Source organism: Protopterus annectens, chromosome 1.part0, assembly GCF_019279795.1.
Source record: "Protopterus annectens isolate FY-2018-M chromosome 1.part0, PAN1.0, whole genome shotgun sequence".
NCBI classification, from domain to species: domain Eukaryota; kingdom Metazoa; phylum Chordata; order Ceratodontiformes; family Protopteridae; genus Protopterus; species Protopterus annectens.
Window position 1 is genome coordinate 1,359,719,903 of NC_056725.1, and position 26,619 is coordinate 1,359,746,521.

The window sequence follows — 26,619 nt, forward strand, 5'->3', positions numbered from 1 at the left end:
GTCTTCAGAGCCAGCTGTGTTTCTACTCTCAGGGCCAGATCCAATGGCTTAGCTGTCTTTGGCTCTATCCTTTTCCATGGTAGGCTTGAAATAGACTTGTACAGGGCCGTCAGCACCTTGGAGTAGTAGTGTCTCAGCTGGAATTTCTGGGTTGAGGTTGGCAGTCCCTGCTTTTGGGATCATTGCTTCCTTTCTGGGCTTCAACTTTAGACAGATTGGCTCTGATCTCAATGTTGGGTCTAGGTGCTGCTTCCTCTGGTTCAGGGCTGTCTTTGGTACCCTTGGGTTCCACTGTCCTCAGAACCTACAGGTCTGCCTCCACCTCGCCTTTCGACATTTAGAGAGGATGGTCTCCTCTATGGAGAAGAGTCAGATTTCGCCAGTCAGTACTCCCTCCCAGTTTTCATCTGTTCCTGTGGCCAGTCATCAGTCTGCTCCAGGACAGCCTACATCAGCTAGCCTCCAGTCTGTCTCCATAGCAGGGCTTCCCAGCTGTTCCCTTTCCTCCTTAAAAGCTAAGGAGGAAAGGGAACAGCTGGGAAGCCCTGCTATGGAGACAGAATGGGAGGTTTTCGGGAAGAAAAAGTGCAAGAGGAAACACTTGGATTCCCCAGAGGAGTCTCGCACTGAGGATACTGACCTCAAGAAGGGGAAAGGGTGTCCCTTAGTCCCTGCATGATGACATCTCTTTTGGTGATTTATTGGAGCTACTTTGCCAGTATGGAGAATGAACCACTGGAGCTCCTTCTCTGGAGGAGTCAGTATTACTGGAGGCCTTAGGTGTTGGCCCTTCCACGCCTTGTGTGGTCCTCTTCAGATGCTCTTATAGACCTGTTATCCTGGAGGGCATGGAAGGAACTTGGCACAGTGGAGCCCATTCCTAGAAAGCCGGATAAGCTTCTGCCCCCCCCCCCCCCAAGACAGGCCTTATTGGAGTACAGGACTGGCCATCAAAGAAGGAGATTTCTGAGGAGAGTTCCTTGATTCACCCCCTGAACAGAGAGTCAGTGGCACTGGAATCAATTAGGGAAGCATTCCTTTTCCTCATCCACCTTTGCATTGAAAACACTTAACTAATTATCTCACTTGACAAAACTTCAATGGGACATAGTGTCTGAAGTGTCAAGTATCTTAAGACTCAGCAGTCTCCAGATACTCAGAAAAAGCTGGATAATCAGTTGTCCACCCTGGTTTCTATCGCCAAAGTTTCATAGGTTCATAGGTAAGTACTAGGCTATCTGCCCATGGGCATTTATAAGCCTAGCCACAGAGTGATGGCTTTCGCCTCCCCATTAGATTAGTAACCTGGGCCTCTGTCAATAGGGCTCCTGAAGTGATCCCGGGGTAGAACTTATGATTACCCATCCACTCATCAAGATTTCTCTTGAAGAGGGTCAGAGAGGAGCTCTGTCGAATATGGATTGGGATTCTATTCCAGAGTGAGGGGAGTCACTGGGATAGGAATTTATCCCTCCAGCATGTCCTGTTTATTGTTGTACATAGGTTCAAGTCACTAGAACAAGTGATTCTGAGGGATCTCGTTTTTTTGAGGTGAAACATGTCCATTAGTTCAGGGTTTGACATGGCCCTATAGGTCAGGCAATGAGACTTATCTCTAATGCAGCCAACTCAAGTGGCAGGCTCCATAATTGCAATGCGGCACCACACCTGGATGCATTTGTGTAACTTTTCAGACTGTTTCAAGCATCCTTCATCAATGCTTATTTTGATGTATTCCTTTTTTGTTTGGGCCAAAGGTAAGGATACTCTGACAAGGAGCGAACAAACAAGATGTGGAGACTCTGTCTGCCATTGATATACATTTTTCTAAACCCCGTGGACCTTTTTAAGGAATCAAAAGGGAGTTAAGCATCTCTTTTTGAGAAAGTCAAAATTCTCTTCCCAAGATGCTCCTCTGAAGGGTTTATCCTGAGGACAGTGGGGAATCATAATGGAAGTTGCCCACGAAGTGGAGATAGTCTACAAAAGCATGACTTTCATGGGGCCTTTTCCAGTGGGTCTTTCAGAAATCCTGAAGGGTTGCCCAGCTGCTCTTCTCTGGAAGCAGTCTAAGGTCATCTAGCTCTCCATTCAAAAGCTTGGAAGATCATCACCTCAGTCACCTGGGTGCTGAAAGTCGTATCCAGAGGTTATTACAGTCCATTTTTAGAAGTTCAAAACTGTCACCCAAAACATCTCCCAGATGTTCCACCTTATCAGAGACTTTATGCAGTGACAGAGATTTAAAAAATGCTCATAAATCAAGTCATTCAGGAGGTCCCACCAGACCAGATAAGATCTAGGGTCTATTCCAGGTTCTTTTTAGTTCCAAAGAAAGCAAAGGATCACAGATCAATTTTGGATTTAAGCAAGTAAGTTCTGGATGGTCACAGTGCAATCTGTCTTACCTCTTCTGAGGAAAGATGTTTGGATCTGCTATGTAGACCTCAAGGACACTTATCATCGCATCAGGATAGACTGACTTTCTTGGAGGTTTCTTCTTTTCAGGCTGGGGTCCAATCATTACCATTTCAGGGCCCTGCCCTTTGGTCTCACCACACCCCCAGGCATTTACTAAGTGCATGGCAGTGGTCTCAGCCTGGCTCAGGCTACAGGGATTTCAGGGCCTACCACACCTGGAAGACTGGCTTCTCAGCACCACCTCAAAAGCATCATTGATCTCAGCCACAGACTCATTACTCCACTGGCAGGACAACTTAGGCTTTACAGTCAACTATCTGAAATCCAGCCTTTAGCTTATACAAGTTCTAGAGTTCATACAGTGTCATTTAGACATGAGGCACCAAATTACCAGGATCCTGAGCTCAAGAATTTTCATCCTTCAGGCTCAGAAACTCCAAAGCCTACAGCACATGCACTTATAAAGCTTCTGGGTCATATGGCAGCATCAATACAGCTGGTTCCTTTAGCCAGATATTATATGAGGGCCCATCAATGGACTCTGGCTGTTCAGTGGTCCTTCCTGACACGTCCTTTGACTTCCCCTATATGGTTAATGAAAGTGTATCATGAGCAAATTTAGTGGTGGTTACAGTATCCCAAGATAATTTAAGGGACACCATTTGTAATTCATTCTCTCTCAGATACTGTCACCACGGACAGATCTCTCCTGTGGTGGGGGTGGGGTATTTCAAAGGGAGGATGGTTCAAGGGTCCTGGTCTTCCACAGGGCACACATTCACATTAATATTCTGGAGATGAGAGAGGTCCTCCTTGCATTATAGGCATTTCAGGACACCCTTCCCAGGGGTATGATTGCAGTACAGGTGGATAATATGTGCATCATCTGCTATCTCAACAAATAGGGAGAACACATTCTTAACCTCTTTGTCGGGAAGCCATGAAAGTTTGCCAGTGGGCGATTTCCTCTCAACAGTTTCTGGTGGCAATATATATCCCAGGGAAGTCCAACATTCTGGCTGATAGCCTCAGCAGGAGCATTTTGTTGCCTCATGAGTGGTCCTTAATTCCAATAGTGGCAGCTTGGATTTTTAGGCATTGAGACACTCCATGTTGCGACCTGTTTGCCTCCCTGTCCACCACCAAGTGCAGCAGCTATTACTCCATTGTTCCCCCTCTGGGTGAGTCACCCAGGGATGCTCTGGTTTTTGCTTCGCCCCTGGGTCTTCTTTATGCTTATCCCCTAGTTTCTTTGATGGTAAAGTTTCTGTAGAAGGCAGCCCACTTCAGAGCTACAGTGATCCTCATTGCTCCCTTCTGGCCTTGTCAGGTGTAGTTTCCTTTCCTTTTACCTCATTTGAAATAACCCTCTTGGGTACTGCATCCCATTCTTGATCTCATTTCTCATCCAGCAGGTCTGGATCCCCCCAGTCTTCTGTCTCTCAAGTTGACTGCATGGTTCCTCCAGTTTCCTTGATGGCCAGAATTCCCAAGCTTTCAAAGGTAGTTGTTCATATATTGTCCTCTTCTCAGAAGGAATCCACTAGGAAAGTATATACCAGTAAGTGGATAAGGTTTGCTGTGTGGACAGAGGCTCTGGGCCTCAACCCTTTTTCTTTCCCTTTGGAATGCATTTTGAATTTTCTGGCTGGGTTGTTTCATTCTAGTTTTTCTACTTTCAAAGCGCATTTAGCAGCCATTTCTAATTTTCACATTGTTGGGAATAGCGTGCCTTTGGCTTCTCTCGTGATCTCCAAGGCATTTATTAAAGGCACTTTTCTACTGCATTTCCCAGTATGGGATGCAGTCCCTCCTTGGTATTTGCCCTTTGTTCCACAGGTTCTAGCTGGCCCTCCATTTGAACCTTCAGCTATTTTGGATTTGAAGCTTTTGTCATGTAAAACCTTGTTTTTGATGGTGGTTAACTCTGCAAGAAGGGTTTCAGAGTTACAAGAAATTGATTCTTCACCCCCTTATTTGGTGTTCCAAAAGACAGAGTTTCACTTCATATGAACCCTTTCTTTCTGCCTAAGGTTGCTTTTGAGAATAACCTAAACAGTTCAATTAATCTCCTGTGTTTTTCCCAATTTTTCCAACAAAAGCGAATATCTTTTGCATTGTTTGGCTGTATGTAGGCAATGAAGATTTCATCTCAACCATACCAAGACTTTCAAAAATCAGTTCACTTATCTGTCTCCTTTTCAAAATCCAGGCTGGACTTTCCTGTATCTCAAGTAACTTTATCCGAGTGGTTATCAGATTGTATTTTGTTTGCATTTTCTTTGAAAGACAAAACTGTCCGACTGAAGCGCAAGGGTCATTCATCAAAGGCTGTAGCTACTTCTACAGCTTTTATTTCTAGTACCAATGGATGATATTTTTGCTGCTGCTCCTTGGCTGGGTCATCACACTTTTGTGTCACATTATAAGCTGGACAACCATTCTAGATCCATGGCATCCTTTGGCTCCACTGTGTTGCAGAATATCCTTCCTTAGTTCCTCCTAATGAATGTTCATGGCTGGGGGTTCTGTCCTAAAGACTGAATCCAGATGGAGCAGACAGCATTGGATACAACAGTTATGTACATATTATAATGCTAGATCCATGTTGTCTGTCTCCATCTGGTTCAGTCTTCCTGCCCTCCTGCCCCCTGCCTTGTTGCTGATGTGGCAAGTCTTTCATCCTGTGTTGACCAGATACTGGAAGTAATTTATTCCACTTTGTGAAGTCTTACATTCCCCTTTGTAGTCATATCCCAATTTTTGGAAGGCATATTTACAGATTTATATGTTTTATCATTATGTTTTTCTTATATAGATGACTGTCATTACTCCAGAGTTATCACATATTTTATCATAGTGAGACCTGGGTGCAAACTGGAGGATTTATATGGTCTATGTTACTTTATTGTTTATTTGTTTGTTTATTTATTTAATGGTTGTTACCCAGGTAACTCTGGGAAATTACCCTTTTCAGGTATCTTCCAGGCCAAGTAAGCAATCAGTACAATAATTAAAGAAAAATTTAACTATTTGCTTACTTACCTACAAGGCATGGTACAACCTGTTTATTTTCTTTAAAAGTACTATCCTCTTTTTACTAGTGCACAAGTTTCTCATGATAATGTTCAACCAATACAGGCTCACATAATCCCGTTATATAAGTGAGTAGCAAACATTAAATGTGAAGTTGTTAAATCTCGCTGTTTATTCTTACTGATGGGTTCGGAGCCGATCTTTGGCTCCGATACAGCCGATAGCAAAGCTCAAGGTTTGCCAGTAGCACGAGACCAAGCCCCTTATCCCACAATGTACTGCTGGAATTACCTCAGATCTAATTTGCTGCGGCAAGAGAGATCTCGGTGATCCAGTTAGCTCAGACCATTTTGAAAAATCGCAAGTTAAAAAAACTCATTTTCTAGTTTTTTGGGTGATTGTTAATGTTCAGTGTGTTTCTAGTTTAAAATAATAATAGTTAAGTAGGTTAGTTTTTGTAGAGCTCTACCCTGTGTGTAGTTTTTGTTTTCTTGGTGTTAGGCCCTTTCTTGGCCCTATTTAGTCTTACTATTTTTAATTGTTATTAGTTTTCCTAGTGTGGGCTTAGTTAGCCCTGTATTTAAAATGTCCGTTACAGATGGACATGTCCAATGTGTCTATTGTCTGGGGGCTAAACACCTCCAAGACTCCTGCAGTATATGCCATTCCTTTTCATCTAGGGTTCTCTTAGAAAGGAGGAGAAAACTAAAATATAGGGGGTTATTGCAGCATTCTTTTTCTGAAGTATTGGGTAGCCAGGAAAGTGCCAGCACTTCATCAAAATCTTCGAAGTCTTCTGATCCCAAACAGACCAAGAGGGCAAAGAGATCAGAGGGTACAGGGTCATCGGCTCCACAGCTCTCAGAACCGAGTGCCATTTTGGTTGGAAGCCAACTCCCAGTCTTGGAGCCGGTCTCTGAGGTCCCCTCATCTCCTCTGCTCCAGTCAGCACCTTCAGTGCATTCCTTTAAGTCTTCAGTCAGCCTGTCTGATTTGGATATGGATCGGCTAGTGCAGAAGCCTTTAAGGGCACCAGGACTTGCTAAATTGTTGTTGGCACCGACCACTTTGTTGGAGCCGAAGACCATTGAACCGGATTTGACTACTCCTCCTCCAAGCCATACTGGATCCTCAGAGCTGAAGGAGCCAGAACCAATGATTGTCGAATCCTTGGAACTGAGACCCACACCGGTATTATCGGTTCCATCTACTTGGGCGTCCTTGGTGCCGACTGAGGACGCTAGGAGCCAACACTCTCCTGTCGGGTCTGGGGAGGATAGTCGGACCGATATGTCAGTGCCGACTCTTCCTCTCGGGGCTTCAGCTTGGATGAGCTCAGCTCCTACCTCAGGCTCGGAGCCTATGGTTTCAGTGCGGGAGGATCAGATGGTCCGTTCGGGTCCATCTACCCCTTCTCGTCAGAGCCATGGCGCTTTCGACACCATGAGGAGAGTAATGTCTCCTAAGACATCATCAGCATCGGTTCGGCCTTCCCTCTCCCCTCAAGTTCCTGTGTCCGCTTCTTCATCTACCGGTCCCCCTGCGAAGCGTAGAGACCCTGAGCCTCAAGTACCCCCACAGGGCATCCCTTGCTCTTCTGAGACCTCCCCAGATCCCCCCACTGAGGCGGTACCCAGGAAGAGATTGTGCAAGAGGAGGTTTTTGGACTCCCCACAGGAGTCTTTGACATCTGACACTGACCTGGATGAGTCAGAATGGTCCCCTCGATCCCCCCTCTGAGGATATCTCCTTCGCAGAGATATTAGAGATCCTGAATCAGAGGGGCAGTTGGCAGTCCAAACCCCCTACTGAGGATGAGTCAGTGCTCTTAAAGGCTTTTGGGTCTCAGTCTTCCACTTCTTGGGTGTCTCCGCCTTATGATGAACTCATGGACCTGATCTCTCGTAAGGCGTGGGAGTCGCCGGAGGCCATGGAACCTGTCCCTCGGAAGCCGAACAAGTTTATCTCTGCCCCAGTGGACAAAGCCTTTTTGACCAAGGGAGTACCTGTTGATGCCATGGTGGTAGCTGCAGTCACCAAAAAGGAAGTGTCTGAAACATCCACATCTATCCATCCTCCTAATAGAGAGTCTAGGATCATGGATAGATATGGGAAATGCATGTTTAGTTCAGCAACCTTTTCTCTTCGATCGCTAAACTATTTAACCTATTTCACAAGACTCCAAAGAGATCTCCTGAAAGAGCTAGGAGATACTCTTCAGGGTACAGTAGCTGCAGGGGTGGCCGACAGAGTCAACACAGAGCTTGCTGCCCTAAATTCAGTCGTGAACTCATCCATGCGTCTCATATCATATGCAGCTGATGGTTTGAGTAGAGCCGCTAATTCAGGCATTGCTCTGCGGAGGCAAGCCTGGATGCATCTCTGTTCCTTTGCAGAGCCCTTTAAGTCTTCCTTTATTAACACCCCATTTGACGGCTCATCACTGTTTGGGCCTAAAATAAAGGAAACATTAACCAGGTGTGAGCAGAAAGGCAAGACTCTATCTACCGTTGGAGTCCGTTTTTCTACCCCTACTCGACCCTATCCCAAGGGCCCTAAGGGCGGAAAAATGTGGTTCTATAAAGCACAGGGAACCTTCCAGGACACATGTGGATAAACCCCCTCTAGAGGCAGAGGAGGGGGTTACAATGGAAGACACCACCCGCGCGGCAGAGGTGGTCCACAGCAACAGGGCGACAGAAGACAGTTTTCTGGTCAGCCCTAGCAGCGCCCCTGAAGGGAGGCCCAGCTGTCTGGCTCTGGAGGCAGTCGGGGGTTGCTTATCTTTGTACCCAGAAGCCTGGCTAAACATACATTGGATACTTGGGTACAAAGCATTATTTTCAGAGGATATTTCATACCGTTCTCTACCCCTCCCACTCCTGTATACAGAATCCCAGATGTTCCACCCAGTCTCAGGGAACAAGCAATCTTAGAGGTCCACAAATTGCTAGAAAAAAAGAGTCATCCAACCAGTCTCAGCAGACCAAGTTGGATTCAGAACTTACTCAAGATTCTTTTTGGTACTAAAGAAAACAGAGGACTGGAGACATATCTTGGACCTCAGCAGACTCAATCAGTTCATAAAGAAAGAGAAGTTCCAAATGGTCACGCTTCAGTCCATTCTTCCCTTCCTAGGGAAAGGCAATTGGATGTGCTCCATAGATCTCAAGGACACATACTATCACATAAAGATGAACAGATGCTACAGGGATCACCTGCGTTTCCGGCTGGGAGCCAATCATTACCAGTTTCGAGCCCTGCCCTTTGGTCTCACAACAGCCCCCAGAGTGTTCACCAAATGCATGGCAATGGTCACGGCTCACCTGAGGCATCTAGGATTCCAGGTGTTTCCATACCTAGATGATTGGCTCCTCACCGCTACCACCAGGCATCAATTGACTCAGGCAACACAATACACTCTGACACTCTGCCATCAATTAGGCATTACAGTCAACTTCGAAAAGTCTGCCTTATCGCCATCGCAGCATACTGTTTTTATAGGAGCAGAGTTAAATACCTCAACCACCACTCTACGTCTTCCAATTGAAAGAGTCTCACTTCTCTGCCAACACATCAACTCACTGGTGTCAAAGAACAAAGCTACAGCAGCAGAGGTCTTGAAGGTGCTAGGTTTGATGGCAGCTGCAATCCTGGCCATACCACTCACAAGGATGCATATGCAAATCCTTCAATGGCTCCTCTTTGTTCAGTGGTCTTACCAGAAACTGTCGATGCACCACATAATTCTCATTGCAGATACCTGCAAGAGAGACCTTTGGTGGTGGTTGATGTCTCTTCATGTCACAATCAGAAGGCTCTTTGTACCCCCCCCCCAGTAGCCACTGTGACCACGGATGCTTCCCTGATAGGGTGGGGGGGCATTTTCAGGGAAAGACTGCCCAAGGCACATGGATGGATCAAGAGTCACATCTGCATATCAATCTTCTGGAGTTGAGTGCAGTACTTCTGGCATTGCAGTATTTTCAGGACTCTCTTCCTCTAGGAACTATTGCAATTCAGATGGACAACATGTCACTAGTCTGGTACTTGAACAAGCAAGGTGGAACCAAGTCTTACCCCCTTTGTTGAGAAGCCCTCAGGGTCTGGCAATGGGCTGTGTCATCCCAGCATTTTCTGTTAGCAACGCACATCCCGGGAAAATCCAACGTGATAGCGGACAAGCTAAGCAGGGCGATATTGCTCCCTCATGAGTGGTCTCTCAAACGACAGGTTGTGGAGTTGATTTTCCACAAATGGGACCAGCCTTGCTGCGACTTCTTTGTCAGCCACATCTATTCAAAATGCAGAAGCTACTTTGCCCTAATACCACCTCCGGGACATCCCCCGGGAGATGCACTCGTACACGATTGGCCCCCAGGTCTCCTTTATGCATCCCCACCCTTTCCATTGATACCCAGATTTTTACAGAAAGCAAAATCGCTGGGAAGGAGTTATCCTCATAGCCCCCTACTGGCCTCGACAGATTTGGTTCCCTTTTCTCCACCATCACCTGTTGGAAGATCCATGGATCCTGGACCCAGTTCTGGCCCTTCTGACGCACCCATCAGGAGACCTCCATAATTCCCTGCAGTCCCTGAAACTGACTGCTTGGCTAATCCACTTCCCCTAATTGCCAGGCTTCATTTAATTTCAGAAGATACAAGACAAATTCTCTTGTCTTCTCCCAAGCCATCAACCGGGAAATTATATTGCAGTAAGTGGAAAAGGTTCTCAATTTGGGCCAACACACAGAAAATTGACCCCTATCATCCATTTTAGAATTTTTGACAAAGATTTTTAAGGAAGGGGCAGCAGTTGCTACAGTTCGAGTCCAGTTAGCCGCCATCTCAAATTTCCACCTTGGATTCGATGGCTCGAACGTTATGGGCCATAAGTTATCTAAAACTTTTCTTAAAGGTGTTCTTCATATGAGACCTCCTGTCAAAATTCCTTATTCTCCCTGGAATTTGAACTTTATGCTGTCTCAAACTACTCTCCCCCCTTTTGAACCAGCATCTTCTTGTGATCTCAAATATTTATCCTGGAAAACTATTTTTCTAGTGGCCATTACTTCTGCCCGCAGAGTGTCAGAACTCTAAGCATTATCTGTCAGACCACCTTACATGATTTTCCATGCTGATAGAGTATATCTCAGAACAAACCCCTCATTTTTGCCTAAAGTCTGTTCTGAATCCAATATCAATCAGGTCATTGAGCTGCCAGTCTTTTTCCCCAACCACTCTAACAAATTGGAATACATGCTTCACAAACTTGATGTACACAGACTGCTCAGATTTTTTCTTGACAGAACTAAGGATATTAGAAAATCAGATCAACTTTTTGTATCCTTTTCAGAAGCCAGAAAATGTAATCCAGTGGCTAAAACAACTTTATCTAAATGGTTATCAGATTGTATATCCTTTGTTTATGCGAATGCTAACATGCCATTGACGCACAAACCTAAGACTCATTCTACCAGAGCCTTTTCTACATTTTCTGCCTTTCAAGCTAAATTGCCCCTTGACAATATTTGTGCTGCAGCCACATGGTCTAAGCCTTATACCTTTATCACACATTACAAAGTAGATAAAGCTTCCAGGGACAGGTCTTTCTTTGGTTCCACGGTACTGAAAAATGTACTTCCATGAGCCACCCAAGATTGAGGGTGCTAGGGACGCTACCCATCAGTGAGAATAAACGGCGAGATTTAACAACTTCACATAAAGAAGTTATGTACTTACCATAACGTTCCATGTGAGTTGTTTATCTCGCCTTTATTCTCACGTCCCTCCCTCCTTTCCCCTCCTGGCTGACAGTAGACTTAGAGGCTAGTACTATCCTGGCTCCTCAGTACTTCTTTCCTTTGGTAAGTGTTCCCTTTTTAGAGTAGGGTAAAGGTATATGTATGTATATATATATATATATATATATATATATATATATATATATATATATATATATATATATATATTTGCAGCAAACAGGATCTGAGGTAATTCCAGCAGTGCATTGTGGGATAAGGGGCTTGGTCTCAAGCTACTGGCAAACCTTGAGCTTTGCTATCGGCCGTGTCGGAGCCGAGGATCGGCTCTGAACCCATCAGTGAGAATAAAGGCGAGATAAACAACTCACATGAAATGTTATGGTAAGTACATAACTTCTTTTTTCAGTTCATCTGGCTGCTCAAACCTATTGTTTACTTGAAAGCCTGAGTGGTAGTGTACTGGTTAGTTTTAGTTTATAGCTCTTCCAAAAATAAGTATTTAGTTACGTATTTTAAATACATTTTCAGAGAAGATGGTACTTTCAGTTTATTTGCAAGTTTTACTAAAAATGTAAACCCCTTTACTAATGACAATTTTCCAAAGGACTGGCTTCAATGTATGTACTGTTTTTAGCTGTTCTTGCTCCTGTATGTGTTTTGAACCTTGCATATTTCCAAAAGTTTGGAATAATGTGTCAATGAAGAACTATGTACACGTACATGTGTGTGCACACATCCAGTTACTGTCTTATAGTTTATCACAGTGTGGATTTCAGTTGTTGTGCCTTCTGTAGAAGTATTCAAGTACAAGTCTGTGTTATACTTACTGTAATTTTTATCCTCCTTCTTCCCAAAAGAAATTCCTTGCTACACCAGACATATTTGTGCTGCCACTGGCTCTACATCCTCTCCCTCCTCCTCATATGCTGCCAAAGAAATTGAGTGCCACTGATGTGAAAGCCAGATTCCCTAAACAGGCAGAGATGATGGGTTACTGCTCTGTCACTTACCTTGATGGAAAACAAAGGTATAGTACTTTTAAATGTAATCCTCAACATTTTGGTAATCCACCTAGTGTTTTACATTTAACATTTTTCTCAAGTCATTGTCAAAAGAGAACTTGCATTATTCAAACAATATCATGTGTGTTTTTATATTAATCCCTTCCTTGGGTCTCATTAGTCAGACATTTTAAGCATCGTAACATTTCATTCTCTGAACGTACTTCTTTTGCTGCTTACTTCTTAGCTTGAGCAGTGAGATACATAATGTAGTTTTACTGCTGCGGTTGTCCATTGGTTTATAATGGGTAAAGAAAGAGAAAATACAGGCTAATTAAAAGTTGTAAACAAACCTGTCTTCATGCAGTTGGCCATTGAAATTGTGAAAAAAAACACAATAGAAACATGGCAGGTTATATTTTGTTCATCCTTTGTGGGTTCCAGCGGATGGCTAGGAAGTATTAAAGGCACTATTTTTGAGTTCAGAAGCCAGCAGTCAATATACCAAATCTGTTGTAATTGTCAGTGCTTAATAACTCCTGTCTAAACTGTTCCTAGTGATGCCTGATATTCAAAAATACGGGCCACTAATCCACACACATTGCACAAGAACAAGCAAAACAAAATTAAACTATGAGGTGCATATACTCCATAATCCACAGCTGATAGAATACATCCCATAAACAGTAAACCACAAAACCAGAGAATGAATGAAAGTAGTACAACTGAATTAAGGAAACTCACAAGCTGGAGACAAAGTGAAAATGTTGTGGCCAAAGCAACAGTGTGCAGCTGCATCTTGACTGGAAATGTTCAGATTCATAAAAATCAGTTGCAGGCTTAACACAACTTAGTAGCTAAATAAAAAGGTTGTATAAAATGAATTCCCAGTCTCAGAAAACTGAAAGAAAAAATATAACTATATATATGTAATTTTGTTTTCTCCTTTGTCATCAAAATGCCTGTATGAATATAGCCTTAATGGGAGTTTGATCATATCCACGGTGCCTATGTCACCATCCAGACACAGCAGCACCAGAGAAAGGTATGTAGAAGTAGTTGCTTTGTTTTTACCTTTTTAGTCTTTGAAAAAATTATATGGGTCAGTAAATATAGAAGAAAAAGTCACAAAAAGAGAGAGCAAACACGGCACAGGGCTGGTAAAACTATTTAATGAAGTTAGCGCTTTCACTTCTTTACAGATGCTTCCTCAGGCTTTGAATGAAGCACAAGATAAAACAGCACAATTTATACTCTCATTAAAACAATTTACAAGTAATAAATTAATTAATATTCATGACATCTTAAAATGGCAAACACCAGCTTAAAAGGCATATACAATAATACAAACAACATTCCGAACCTAATTTAATATGTTATACTAAGTTAGAGACATGTAATATCATGCAAAACCATAATAGAAAATAAAGATAAAAATATTTAACAATTCTAATTTCAAAAGAAAAAAGATAAGAAAAGATGAAAAAAAGAAACAAATATCATATACTCAGTTAAAAATTACAATATGCAAAAAGCATACATATCTGAAATCTTAATAAAGTATATAATGATTAAATCTAAACATCTAAATATCTAAAAAATATATATACATTACTAGCTAACAAATCTGCTATCCTAATGTTTCAACAGTCTCTCTGATAAAAACTGTTTAAGCACTATTTTGTCTTTTAACCCAAATCCCTTGTCAGCTTGCATCCTGATAATCCATTTCGTTTCCCTTTGTTCAGTAAAATTATTGATATTGCTTAACCTATTACTAATGCGAACAATCTCTAGTACCAGAAACAAGAATCTGTGATTACTCATAGGTTCATAGGTTGGTACTAGGCTATCGACCCAAGGGCCTATACAAGCCTAGCCATAACAATTCCCTGGATATTTCTTCCCACATTATTTTCTTCCCTGGACCCCTGTCTAGCAGGGTGACTGACGTGATCCCTGGGGTGAATTTCCTACCTCCCATCCAATCGTCAAGGTTCCTTTTGAAGAGGGCCAAGGAGGCGCTCTGCTTGACATGTATGGGCAGTCTATTCCAGAGTATGGGGAGTCTCTGGGTCAGGAACCTATCCCTCCAGCATGTTTTGTTCATTGTGGTGACAAGGTTTAGATCCCTGAAGCGTATGGCTCTGAGGGATTGGGATTTCTTTAAGTGAAGCATGTCCAACAGCTCAGGGCTTGACATGGCCTTGTACATTAAGCAGAGATCGCCTCTGAGTAGACAATATGCCACAGAGTATAGCTGAAGTTTTTTAGACTTTCAGCATAGGGCATCTGCTTTAGGCTTGTGATTCTTTTAGTGAGGTATTTCTGTGGCCTTTCCAGCTGCTGCAGATGTCTTGTGAGGTACATACCAAATGGGGAGTTGTACTCTTAAAATGGGTCTAATGAGGGATGAGTACAGTAGGGCAATGACCTCCCATGGTTTAAAATATGCTGCACTAGAACATTCCCCTCATCTTCCCTATTTATAGCATAAATGTGTTCTCTGACCCTCTTCATCAGTGTACGATTCGTCTTTCCTATATAGAAGACAGAACATTTGGTGCATGAAGCTAAGCATATCACGTCCCTCATTTTACAATCAGCATAGTGCTTAAATACATAAGTTTTATTGGTAATGGGATGTATAAACATTATTATTGTACATATATGAGCAGTGATTACAATTCCTGCAAGCAAATACACCTTGTCGTTGTGATTGTACTAACCTAATCCGAGCATTGCCATCATTGTAACATAAAAGTCTCTTTAGAGACCTGCTATTGCAATAGGAAAAACTCGGTTGATCTCCAACTATGTTGATCAATTTCTCATCAGAAGTAAGTATTCGCCAATTCTTATTGATGACGTGAAGTAATGTTTTGTTGTTACTGGTATAGGGTAAAATAATTCTACACTTATTACTATTATCCAATCTACCTAATGGAGGGTTGTCAGAAGTCTCTCTTCTATGTTTTCTAAAACAGGATCTCCCTTTATTTGTTCTATCTATAAAGTCTGTTTTTTTTTTTGAGTTGTTCACATTCATGGGCCTTATATCCCCTAGCTATAAATTCTTCTTGCAAAGTATCTAATGCTTTCTCACATCTTGTTTCTAAACTAGTAACCTAGATACTCTAAGACCTTGACTCTGTATAATATTTTTATAAATGTGTCTAGGATGCCAATTTTGTCTGTGTAGGAGGTTGTTCCTCTACAATCCTTTCTAAACATTTCAGTATGAATATGCTTACCCTCCTTCCATATAACTACATCCAAAAATTCAATGGTCGCAGCAGACCATTTACCAGTGAAGCTAAGGAAATGTGTGGTAGAATCAACATATTCCAAGAAATATAATAGCTCACTCTCAGAGCCATTCCAAGCAAGAAAAACATCATCCACAAAACGTTTATAGTATGGCATATTGAATCCCCAAATTATGTGGATATTCTATAAAAGGGTCTTACAGAAACAGATGCTTGGTGCCAGAGCCATGGGCTCAAGCTTAATGCAAAGAAATGTATAGTTATCCTCTTTGGAAAACACCATGTACCCATGAATTACCACATAGGTGGCAGTACACTAAACACCAAAAGTGTGATGAGAGGCACAAGGACACAGGTGGGCAGTGGTCTCACCTTTGATAACCACATCACCACAACAGTCAGGAAATCCTATGTTGCACACCTCATCACTAAGGGCTTTTCATCCAGGAAAAAAGGAAGTCATTGTCCCACTGTACTCATCCCTGATTAGACCCATTATAGAGTACAACGCCCCATTTAGTATGTACCTCACAAGACATCTGCAACATCTGGAAAGGCCACAGCAATACTGTTAGAGATTATGAATATAAGGCTGAAATGAATTCTATTGTAAATATGCTGAAAGATAAAGCATAGAATAAAAATTTTGCTTGAATATATGTCTAGAGTTTAGCAATGTAAAATGGGCATTCATACTATATGTACAACAGACAGGCTTCTCTTCACAGCATCAGAAAAAGCCTAACAAAGCAATATTGGAAAGCAAGTATTACATGATTTTCTCATGTTTGCAGTACAAATATCTATTAACAGACATCCTCTTTTATAAACTCAGCAATACATGTTTTTTAAATAACAACAAAACAGATGTTTTCTTTCATACTTCTGTTATTCTGATTGCATGCATTTGTGCATTTTCACATCAGCAGAACTGCTGACAGGACAATAGAAAAGTCTAAAAACAGACATTACGTGACTTCCCACAGAAGGCCAAAAAATATACCAAGTCATACAAAGCTCTGTGACTTTGATTTCAACAGTAAACAGCCAGCAATACCTTGTGTCTTAAGAAAACTTTGGATCTAGCACAGCATAGAAGCAGTGCACATGTAAAATAAATTTTTCAATGGGGTCACCATTGATAAATTTATTTTACGTGTACGCTGTTTCTATGCTGTGCTGGATCCAAAGTCTTCTTAAGATACACAGTCATACAAAGCTCTGTGTCTCTGATTCAGCAGTAAACAGCCAGCAAGACTGTGTGCCTTAAGAAGACTTTGGATCCAGCTCAGCATAGAAGCAGCGTACACGTAAAATACATTTTTCAAATACCCCACTAAAAGAATCACAGGCCTAAAGCAGATGCCCTATGCTGACCATCTAAAAAGTCTCCAGTTATACTCTGTGGCATATCATCTACTCAGAGGCTATCTCTGCTTAACATACAAGACCATGTCAAACCCTGAGCTGTTGGACATGCTCCACTTAAAGAAATCCCAATCCCTCATAGCCACATGCTCCAGGGATCTAAACTTTGTCATCACAATAAATAAAACATGTTGGAGGGATAGGTTCCTGACCCAGAGACTCCCCATACTCTGGAATAGACTGCCCATACACGTCAAGCAGAGCACCTCCTTGGCCCTCTTCAAAAGGAACCTTGACGAGTGGATGGGAAATAGGAAATTCACCCCAGGGATCACGTGAGCCACCCTGCTAAACAGGGGTCCAGGAAAGTAAATATTGTGGGAAGAAATATCCAGAGAATTGTTATGGCTAGGCTTGTATAGGCCCTAGGGCTGATAGCCTAGTACCAACCTATTAACCTATAAACTTGGAGAATCTTTCATTTATTTTATTTTTTATTTATCATTTGTTGACCAGGAAAGCCTGACTAGGTTCCACAGAGCCTGTTTTCAGCGGAGGCCCAGGGAGAAATGCTCTAGATGCATGTCTTTGGAATGTGGGAAGAAACTGGAGTACCCAGGGGAAACCCACGCGAACACAGGGAGAACATGCAAACTCCACACAGAAGGCACCCCAGCTGAGAATCGAATCGGTGAACCTCTTGCTGTGAGGTGACAATGTTAACCACTGCACCACTACGCCGCCATTGATCAAGATGAACTCTTTTTCCCATTGTGCCATCACTGGGTTTGCATAGGAATTAGCGCATGGGGTACCCACGGCTACTCCATTAATTTGCAAAACATATTTATCATCAAAGCTAAACACATTTTTAGTCAGAATTAAATCTAATAAAAGGCAGTATAGTTGAATCTTGTCCACAGAAACATCACTGGATCTCAAAAAAAAAAATTGCACTTTATTTTGCTTTTGCCTGTTCTGAAAATTACTCAATTGTATTTATTCTACTGCATTTATTACTGCTTGGTAGTAGCCTGATTAAATTGTAACTGATATTCCAAGCCATTTGGTTTAAGCACTTGGGCTTCAGACCAGTTGTTTTACATTAAGAAGGTTTGTGGTCTGCACTGTTGTGGCAGGACAGGTAGCTTACATCCGTCTAAGTTGGGAATTGCTGATTATTCTAAAAGTGTTTTAGTTCTGGTTTAAGCACTTGGACTTCAGGCCAGTTATTTTACATTAAGAAGGTGTGTGGTCTGCACTCTTGTGTGAGGAGAGGTTAGATTCTGCCCTTCTGAGCTGGGAAATTCTGGTTAAAGGATTATTGTGCCTGCTTATTTGAACTGTTCCTTTCTGAAATTGGTGTGCCTTGTTTGCTGTAGCATTGACTAGATTCAGGCATGCTGAATCTAGCTTTGTTTGTAAAACTTGAGCACTAATCCAGGCCATATTTTTTGGAGAAGGTTTCCCTGCACCCTAGTGGCAGGAGTGTGCAGTTAGAACTTGTCTGATTGAAGACTGCTGGAACAGGGCTCAGTTTTGAGCTTTTTTTACTGGTTAATTGGATAATTTGTTCAAATCAGTTTGCTCATTTTCTATTGTTATATAAAAAATTGCACTTTATTCATCTGCGTTTACTGTATTTGTGTTTCTTCCTACTTTATTGCATTTATTCTGCTGCATTTATTACTGCTTGTTAGTAGCCTGATTAAATTGTAACTGTTATTCTGAAGAAGTCTCTGAATCAGCAGAAACAAAAGCGCTTATCTGATTGTGTGTATTTTGCTTAATACAAGATTTCATTGTACTACACCTGCTTGTGGAATAAGAACCGATTTTTTTACATAATTGTGATCCCCAGCTCTGCTTGTGCTCACTTTCATTGCTATTTTTGTGACTTATTCATTGTTTTGGATCACATTTATAAAAATATTATACAGAGTCAAGGTCTTAGGGCATCTAGGCTTACTAGCTTAGAAACAAGATGCGAGAAAGCATTAGGTACTTTGCAAGAAGAATTTATAGCTAGGGGATATAAGGCCCATGAATATAAACAACTCAAAAAAACAGACATTATAGATAGAACAAATAAAGGGAGACCCTGTTTTAGAAATCGTAGAAGAGACAATTCTGATAACCCCCCATTAGGTAGATCGGATAATAGTAATAAGTGTAGAAGGATTCTGCACTTTACCAGTAAAAACAAAACATTACTTCATGTCATCAATAAGAATTGGCAAATACTTAGTTCTGATGAGAAATTGATCAACATAGTTGGGGATCAACTGAGTTTTTCCTATCGCAATACAAGGTATGTTATAATGATAGCAATGCTCAGATTAGGTTAGTACAATCACAATGACAAGGCATATTTGCTTGCAGGAATTGTAATCACTGCTCATATATGTGCAATAATAATAAACTTATGAAAAGGTACCACAACGAGGCAGAAGCACGAACAAAATGAGTAGTCCACACGCTGGAATCACTAGAAAGCACGAGCAGTTTAATCAAACACACTAACGCATGTTGTAAAACAGAACGTTTTCGTCTTCAACTTCATCAGAAAATGAACTGTAATCACCATAATGTCATATATACACACACCCACATTTAAAATCATTTAAGACCACCAATCACAGTAAGAGAACCATTTAAAGAGAGAGAGGAGAACAGGGAGGTGTCCAATAACGCTAATGGCAATATGGATGGTTTTCCTCATATTACGCTCAACAGTTCGAATTGGGCTGAATTTGAAGGAACAAGAGGTACCAGTAAGCACAGTGGTTCGCATGTAATGCCAGATAGAGACAATGCTCTTCCAGGTACCAAAAGACAATTGTCAGACTTTTTAAACGTTAAACTTGACTTCAACCAAAAGAACTTCAATATAAACTATAACGCGAGCTACAATACTATGTTAAATGATTTGGATTATTTCATTTATAAGTATAAAATGTTAGACATGGATAATTCTTATTTAAAGCACTGTCTGTCATTAAAATTGTGCCCAAAGGCCTTAGGGTATGTAAATACCCGAACAATGTAGTAGAAGGCACAGAATTTTATAATGAATTAATAACTGCTTTTGATAATTGTGGCTATGATATTATGAGAGCGATTATTAAGAACAATGAAACTGAGATGGAGAAATTACACATGGACATTGAAAATATTAACCAAACTATTATTTGTGACTTAATGTTCACTGTTGAGACAGAAAAAGACAAATATTATAAATTATTAAAGAATGTTGAGTCTAGATGTAATGAAGTTCAGAGCAGGAAAATGGGAAAAATTAATAGGGATTTAAATGAATATAAGAACAAGACCCACTACCCAAAACCAAAATTTTCACAGAGGAAGGGTTATGGTATGTGGGCAAAAGAACCACATGTGATAATAGAGTGGGATGAACCTGAAAATACAGAGCACAACATAGATATGGCTGAGTTTCCCCCACTCTGAAGATCAGAAAGATTAATGGATAAGGAACCAGTAGTTTACAATTCAAAAAACTACATGGGCAGGGGATGGAAGCCACAGGTGAGGAAGGAACAAGTTTGGAATCAATAAGTGCTTTAACAATAGAAGGGAATACATGGACGTACAAGGATTTTAACATTTTTAATTTTTCCAGTATTCCAATTAATAAAACTTTTTTTGACTTATTTTCTAAAGGTTTTACTTACATTCCTAGACAGAGAACCAACATTTTTAGATTACTTGTGGATATAAAGTTGTTTATCAGAAAGAAAAATTTAGAACTGTTTTTTAATGGGAAGAAGAACAATATTGGAAGTGATTGTTTGAAACGTAGTAGTACATTCAATCCACCACTGCACCCTCAGCTTAGAAATTTTGAACTAAAGGTTGAAAGTGAATTGAGAGCAAACTTGAATCAACAACACGTACATTCAAACTTAACCCCTGCTGAGCTGGAAATTTTAAAGGACATTAGCAGCAACAGGAATGTAAGGGTTATGAAACCTGACAAAGGTGGGGGGGGGGGTAGTGTTAATGGACTGTATACAATATGAAGGGAAAATGATGAAGATCCTAAATAATACTGATAAATATTCTAGAGCGTCCATCAATAAAATCAACATTGCATATAAAAAGATACAAGTTATATTGAATGACATGTTATTAGAAGGTTCAATTGACAAAGAAACATACAAATATTTACATGCTGAAAAGCCCAAAGTGCCGTGCATTTTTGGAATTCCAAAAGTGCACAAAGATGCTCTGGACCCACCTCTGAGACCTATAGTTTCAGCGGATGGATCTGTGACGGCACCATTAGCAAAATTTGTGGACCTAAAGGTGAAATGTGTACTTGAAGGAAATAACAATGTACTACAAGATTCCTGGGATTTTCTGAGGAAATTGGAAAATACTTTGTTTAGTGAACATGTAGCATTTGGTACACTAGACGTGGTGGACCTTTTTACAAGTATACCACATGACGTTGGTATGGTGTGGTTTGAGGAAATGTTAGTGGACAGTAAAAAGATTACCCACAGTGATTTTAGAATTATTTTAACATTCATGGAAATAGTTCTGAAAAATAATTATATATTTTTTCAAGGGGAATACTTCAAGCAAGAAAAAGGTGTTGCCATGGGTGCACATTGTGCCCCAACCTACGCTAATATAATAATGGCTTACTGGGAAAATAAATTTCTTGTCAGTTCACAATATCATGGTTATTGGATGTTATACAGTAGATTTTTAGACGATTTATGTTTCTTGTGGAAGGGGCAACAAGAAGACTTTGACAATTTTGTACAATATGTTAACAGTACAACTGATTTTTTACAATTCACAAAAAACTTTAATCAGGATGAGCTGATTTATTTGGATGTTCACATCAAGAAAAATAATGGTAAATTTATGTCACAAATATATAGGAAAAAGACCTTTTCAAATTCTTACTTACACTACACCAGTTGTCATCCACCCTACCAGAAGAAGGGGGTGGTGAAAGGACAACTGGTGCGTTTAAGTAGAATGACCTCCAATGATGAAGTTTTTTTGAATGAGGTGTTTGTACTTAGGGATTTATTCTTAAATAGAGGATACCCTTATGAAGTTTTTGACAAAATTTTGGATGAGGTGAAAGAAAAGAGGAAGGATAAGTTTGCTCCAATTTTGGGTAAAGCCCAAATATTAGAAGATAAAAAACAAGAAAGTAAATCCATTGAAGGTTATAGAGCAGGTCTCATTACAACTTATGATGGACATTCAGGACTTATAAGGAGAATTTTTGATAGAGAATGGAATAATTTCTCCAAAATATCTGACCTAAGATACATTTTTGATAATGAATTTACTTATACATATCGTAAAGGTAGCACCATTAAGAATATATTAGAGAGGGGTTTAAATAGGGGCAGTACACAAAACAGCAAAAAGGAAAAGAAAGGCTTGTACAAGTGTGGTAGTTGTAGTTATTGTTCATTTCTATCAGTTGGGGATCACATATATTTGCAGGCTAGGAGAAAGAAATTAATATTAAACACCTATGCTAACTGTAATACGAAAGGTATTATATATATTGCAATATGTAAAGAATGTGAATCTTTTTACATAGGAAAAAGTGAAAGAAAACTGAAGCAGAGAATTTATGAACATCTATACGATATTAAAACTAAGAATGAAAGAAATGCATTATACAAGCATACTATTAAATGTAAAACCCTTGGTTTTCAATTTTTTATACTCAAGGTCGTTACAATGAATCCTAGGGGTGGTATGTGAGAAACACTAGTTGAATACAGAGAGTTATACTGGCAGCTAGTGTTGGATTCAGGTAGAAACCCAGGGTTCAATGAAATGCTATCCCTAGCACCGGTACTCAAACTAAGATCTGCTATGCTCTAAAAGGGGATTCATTTTCTTTTCAAGTACCTGTATAAATAGAATGAATAGTTTTTACTCTGTGGTATACAACATCAATTTAGTTTTAGAAGTTATGTGCTGATTATTTATTCAGTACTCAAATTGTATTTTAATGTAGTTTTAAGGTTAGCCACTGGAGGGGGATATAACTTCATTTTTTATTCTGCTAGGTTTCAAACATATTATATCAATTACTAGGTTTTAAATTTATTACATCAACTATTATTTCTTACTTGAATGATACATACATATATTTTTTATTTTATAAGAGTTTTTAGTGTGTGGAAGATTTATAATATTTATATATATTACTGATGCTTTTTAACATTTAGATGGCATATTTTAATGTGTGTATTAATTAACTTAAATGGTTCTCTTACTGTGATTGGTGGTTTTAAATGATTTTAAATGTGGGTGTGTGTATATATATGACATTATGGTGATTACAGTTCATTTTCTGATGAAGTTGAAGACGAAAACGTTCTGTTTTACAACGTGCGTTAGTGTGTTTGATTAAACTGCTCGTGCTTTCTAGTGATTCCAGCGTGTGGACTACTCATTTTGTTCGTGCTTCTGCCTGGTTGTGATGCCTTTTCATAAGTTTACTAGTGTGCATTAGCACCACCTGTCCTGTCATTTTTCTTGCAATAATAATAAGTTTATACATCCCACTACCAATAAAACTTATGTATTTAAGCACTATCTTCTTCTTTTGGCTGTTCCCAGTTAGGGGTTGTCACAGCGGATCAGCTGTCCACTCATGATTGGCAGTGGAGTTTTACGGTGTTGAGTTGCCAGCCCAATGCCAAACCTTCCACAAAAGCTACACACATGCACACACTCACGCCTAGGGCCAATTTAGAGTGTCCAATCCAATACTGATTGCAAAACGAGAGACGGGATGTACTTAGCTTCGTGCACCAAATGTTCTGTCTTCTATATAGGGAAGACGAATCGTTCACTGAGGGTGAGGGTCAGAGAACACATGTATGCTATAAATAGGGAAGATGAAGGGAATGCTCTAGCGCAGCATATTTTAAACCATGGGAGTAATCACAGATTCTTTTTTCTGGTACTAGAAATTGTTTGACATAGTAATAGGTTAGGCAATATCAAGAATTTTACTCAACAAAGGGAAATGAAATGGATCATCAGGACGCAAGCTGACAAGGGATTTGGGTTAAATGACAAAGTAATGCTTAAACCGTTTTTATCTGACAGACCGTTGAAACATTAGGATAGCAGATTTATTAGCTAGTAATGTATATATTTTTTTTAGATATTTAGATGTTTAGACTTAATCATTATATACTTTAAGAATTCAGATATGCATGCTTTTTGCATATTCTGATATTTAACCGAGTATGTGTTGTTTCTTTTTTTCATCTTTTTTTATCTTTTTTCCTTTGAAATTAGAATTGTTAAATATTTTTATCTTTATTTTCTATTATGGTTTTGTATGTTAGATATTAAATGCCTCTTAGTATATCATATTAAATTGGGTTCAGAATGTTGTTCATGTCATTGTATATGCCTTTTAGGCTGGTGTTTGCCATTTTAAGATGTCATGAATATTAATTAATGTATTACTTGTAAATTGTTTTAATGAGAGTATAAATTGTGCAGTTTTATCTTGTGTTTCATTCAAAGTCTGAGGAAGCGTCTGTTAAGACGTGAAAGCGCTAACTTCATTAAATAGTTTTACCAGCCTTGTGCCGTGTTTGCTCTCTCTTTTTTTGGCTTTTCCCTGGATTTTATTTAGAGGAGCTTAATTCCCTAGTTCTTCATTTGTTTTTGTAAATTTAGAAGAAACTCTAACTGCAGTTTGGGCTGTGTGATGGAGATAACTAATACATACAGGTGGAAGCTCATGGTTTAGTTAAGAAGCAAACATATTTGCCTTAAGATTACCTCAAAGGTTTATTCAGAAGGATAGAGTATCATTAATGATAAATCCTTTCTTTATGCCTAACAGGATCTCAACTGTTTCTGTTAGCCAGGCCATTCAGCTTGCTCTTTTCTTTTCAAAGCTGAGAACATTTTGTGCAGGAGAGAAGATTTTGCATAACATGAATGTCCAGCGGCAGCTCAGACATTAAACAATAAAGGAACAAAATACATAAGACTGTAATCAATTTTCTGTCTCTGTCTTAAAGGGAAAACAGAGTTGATTAGTAACTTAACATAGCTTTCCCAAATGGCTGATCAACTACATTTCCTTTTAGCTGGTCAGTTAGTTAGTTAGTTAGTTAGTTAGTTAGTTAGTTAGTTAGTTAGTTAGTTGCTTGTGCACTTACTTATTTGTTTACTTAATGCTTTAAGTGTCGAAATCTATTTTCTCTGAAGCTTGGGGGATATGAAGTCTTATAAAGACGTTATTGTCTTACAAAGTCATAGAAACATATAAAAGAGAAAACATTTTATAGTTATTTGGCACAGTCTAATGCAGGTCAATATAATTTAATTTGAAGGTTAAATACATGTTACACACACAGATCAAAACAATAATCAAATGCAACTTGATGTAGGTAGGTAAGAACTGATCTTTAAATAATTAATTCAGAGGGAATCATTATCACATGACTTGTTTTCAGGTTAAAGAACAATAGCACATTCATTTATTCTCAGATTTCCTGCTTTATCCGGCTCAAGATCACAGGCAGGCTGAACCCTATAGTGGCAGTCACTGAATGCATGGCAGAGAAACCTATGCTGGATAGGATGTCAGTCTATCACAGGATAAGAGTCACAGTACATGAATAAATAAATGATGATAAATTATAGTAACTATTAGTTTAAGCTTGATATAGATAAATGAATAATTAGAAGTGACATGAACCTGTATATCACTTGCCCGTAGAGGAGACACAAATAATGCATTACAAAAACATGACATTGTTAAGCATTAGTGAAACTATCCAATATCTAGCTAATCATGTGGAAAGACATGGCTAGCAAGTGAGATGTGAAAGGTATAGACAGCAGAAAGGGGGTACGTTGTGAGATACAGAATGTAGATACTTACTGCATAAGTCCCTTAACCTGACAGTGCTCCTGTGCTGAGCCTGGAAAAGGTCCATGGAGATCAGTGTTCTACCCCAGTAAATAGATACAAATAAAATAAAATGAATAAATAAATAATGTTAAGTTGTCTATCTCGCCTTCATTCTTGCTGGATGGGTTCGGAGCCGACCTCGGCTCCGACTCGGCCACTCTAAAGCTCGAGAGTTGGTTCCACCGGCTCGAGGCTCCCCTTATATCCCACAATGCTAGGCGAGAGTTACCTCAGATCTCGTTTGCCGCTACAGCTTCGAGGTTGGTTTTTCTACCGGTTCCTGGTAAGTTTTAGCTTTTTCTATAAAAAGTTACTCTTGTTCCCCCTTTTTTAGTTTAATTATTCCTAAATTAGTGTAGTTTATTAAACTCTATCCCCGAACCTATTTTCTTCCCGTTTCTTGTCAAAAGAACTTTTGTTCTTCCCTTGGGCCTTTGGCCTTCCTTTCCCTAGGGAGTGTTTGTGTAGTGTACTACTGTTTGTTGTACTTAATTTTACTATATTTTTAATATAGTTGTTATTTTGACAGGGTATAACTGGTGTGTTTGAGTGTGTGTTTGTGTTCACCAGTTAGGCTATGTCTAAAGAAGCAAAGGTCTCCGGATTCAAGAAGTGTGATGCGTGCTGTCAGAAAATGTCTCTGACAGACGCTCACACTTCTTGTGTCTATTGTCTGGGGCCTTTGCACCTGCAGGACTCCTGTGCTGTCTGCCATGGCTTCAGCCCCAGGGTCCTGCAGGAAAGAAAAAACAAGCTCATATTGAGAGGCTTGTTGAAGCCTGAGGATTCCCTGTCTGT

At 40.0% G+C, this 26,619-nt stretch overlaps 1 protein-coding gene across 1 annotated transcript in view; it reads left to right on the forward strand.

The window, feature by feature from the left end:
* AK9 (adenylate kinase 9) overlaps positions 1–26,619 on the forward strand; it is a 2,653,312-nt gene that overhangs the window by 2,427,511 nt on the left and 199,182 nt on the right. Inside the window, exon 36 of the mRNA XM_044066804.1 lies at positions 12,082–12,251. Within this exon, the coding sequence (XP_043922739.1) occupies positions 12,082–12,251 (170 nt within the window). The remainder of the gene's footprint in view (positions 1–12,081; positions 12,252–26,619) is intronic.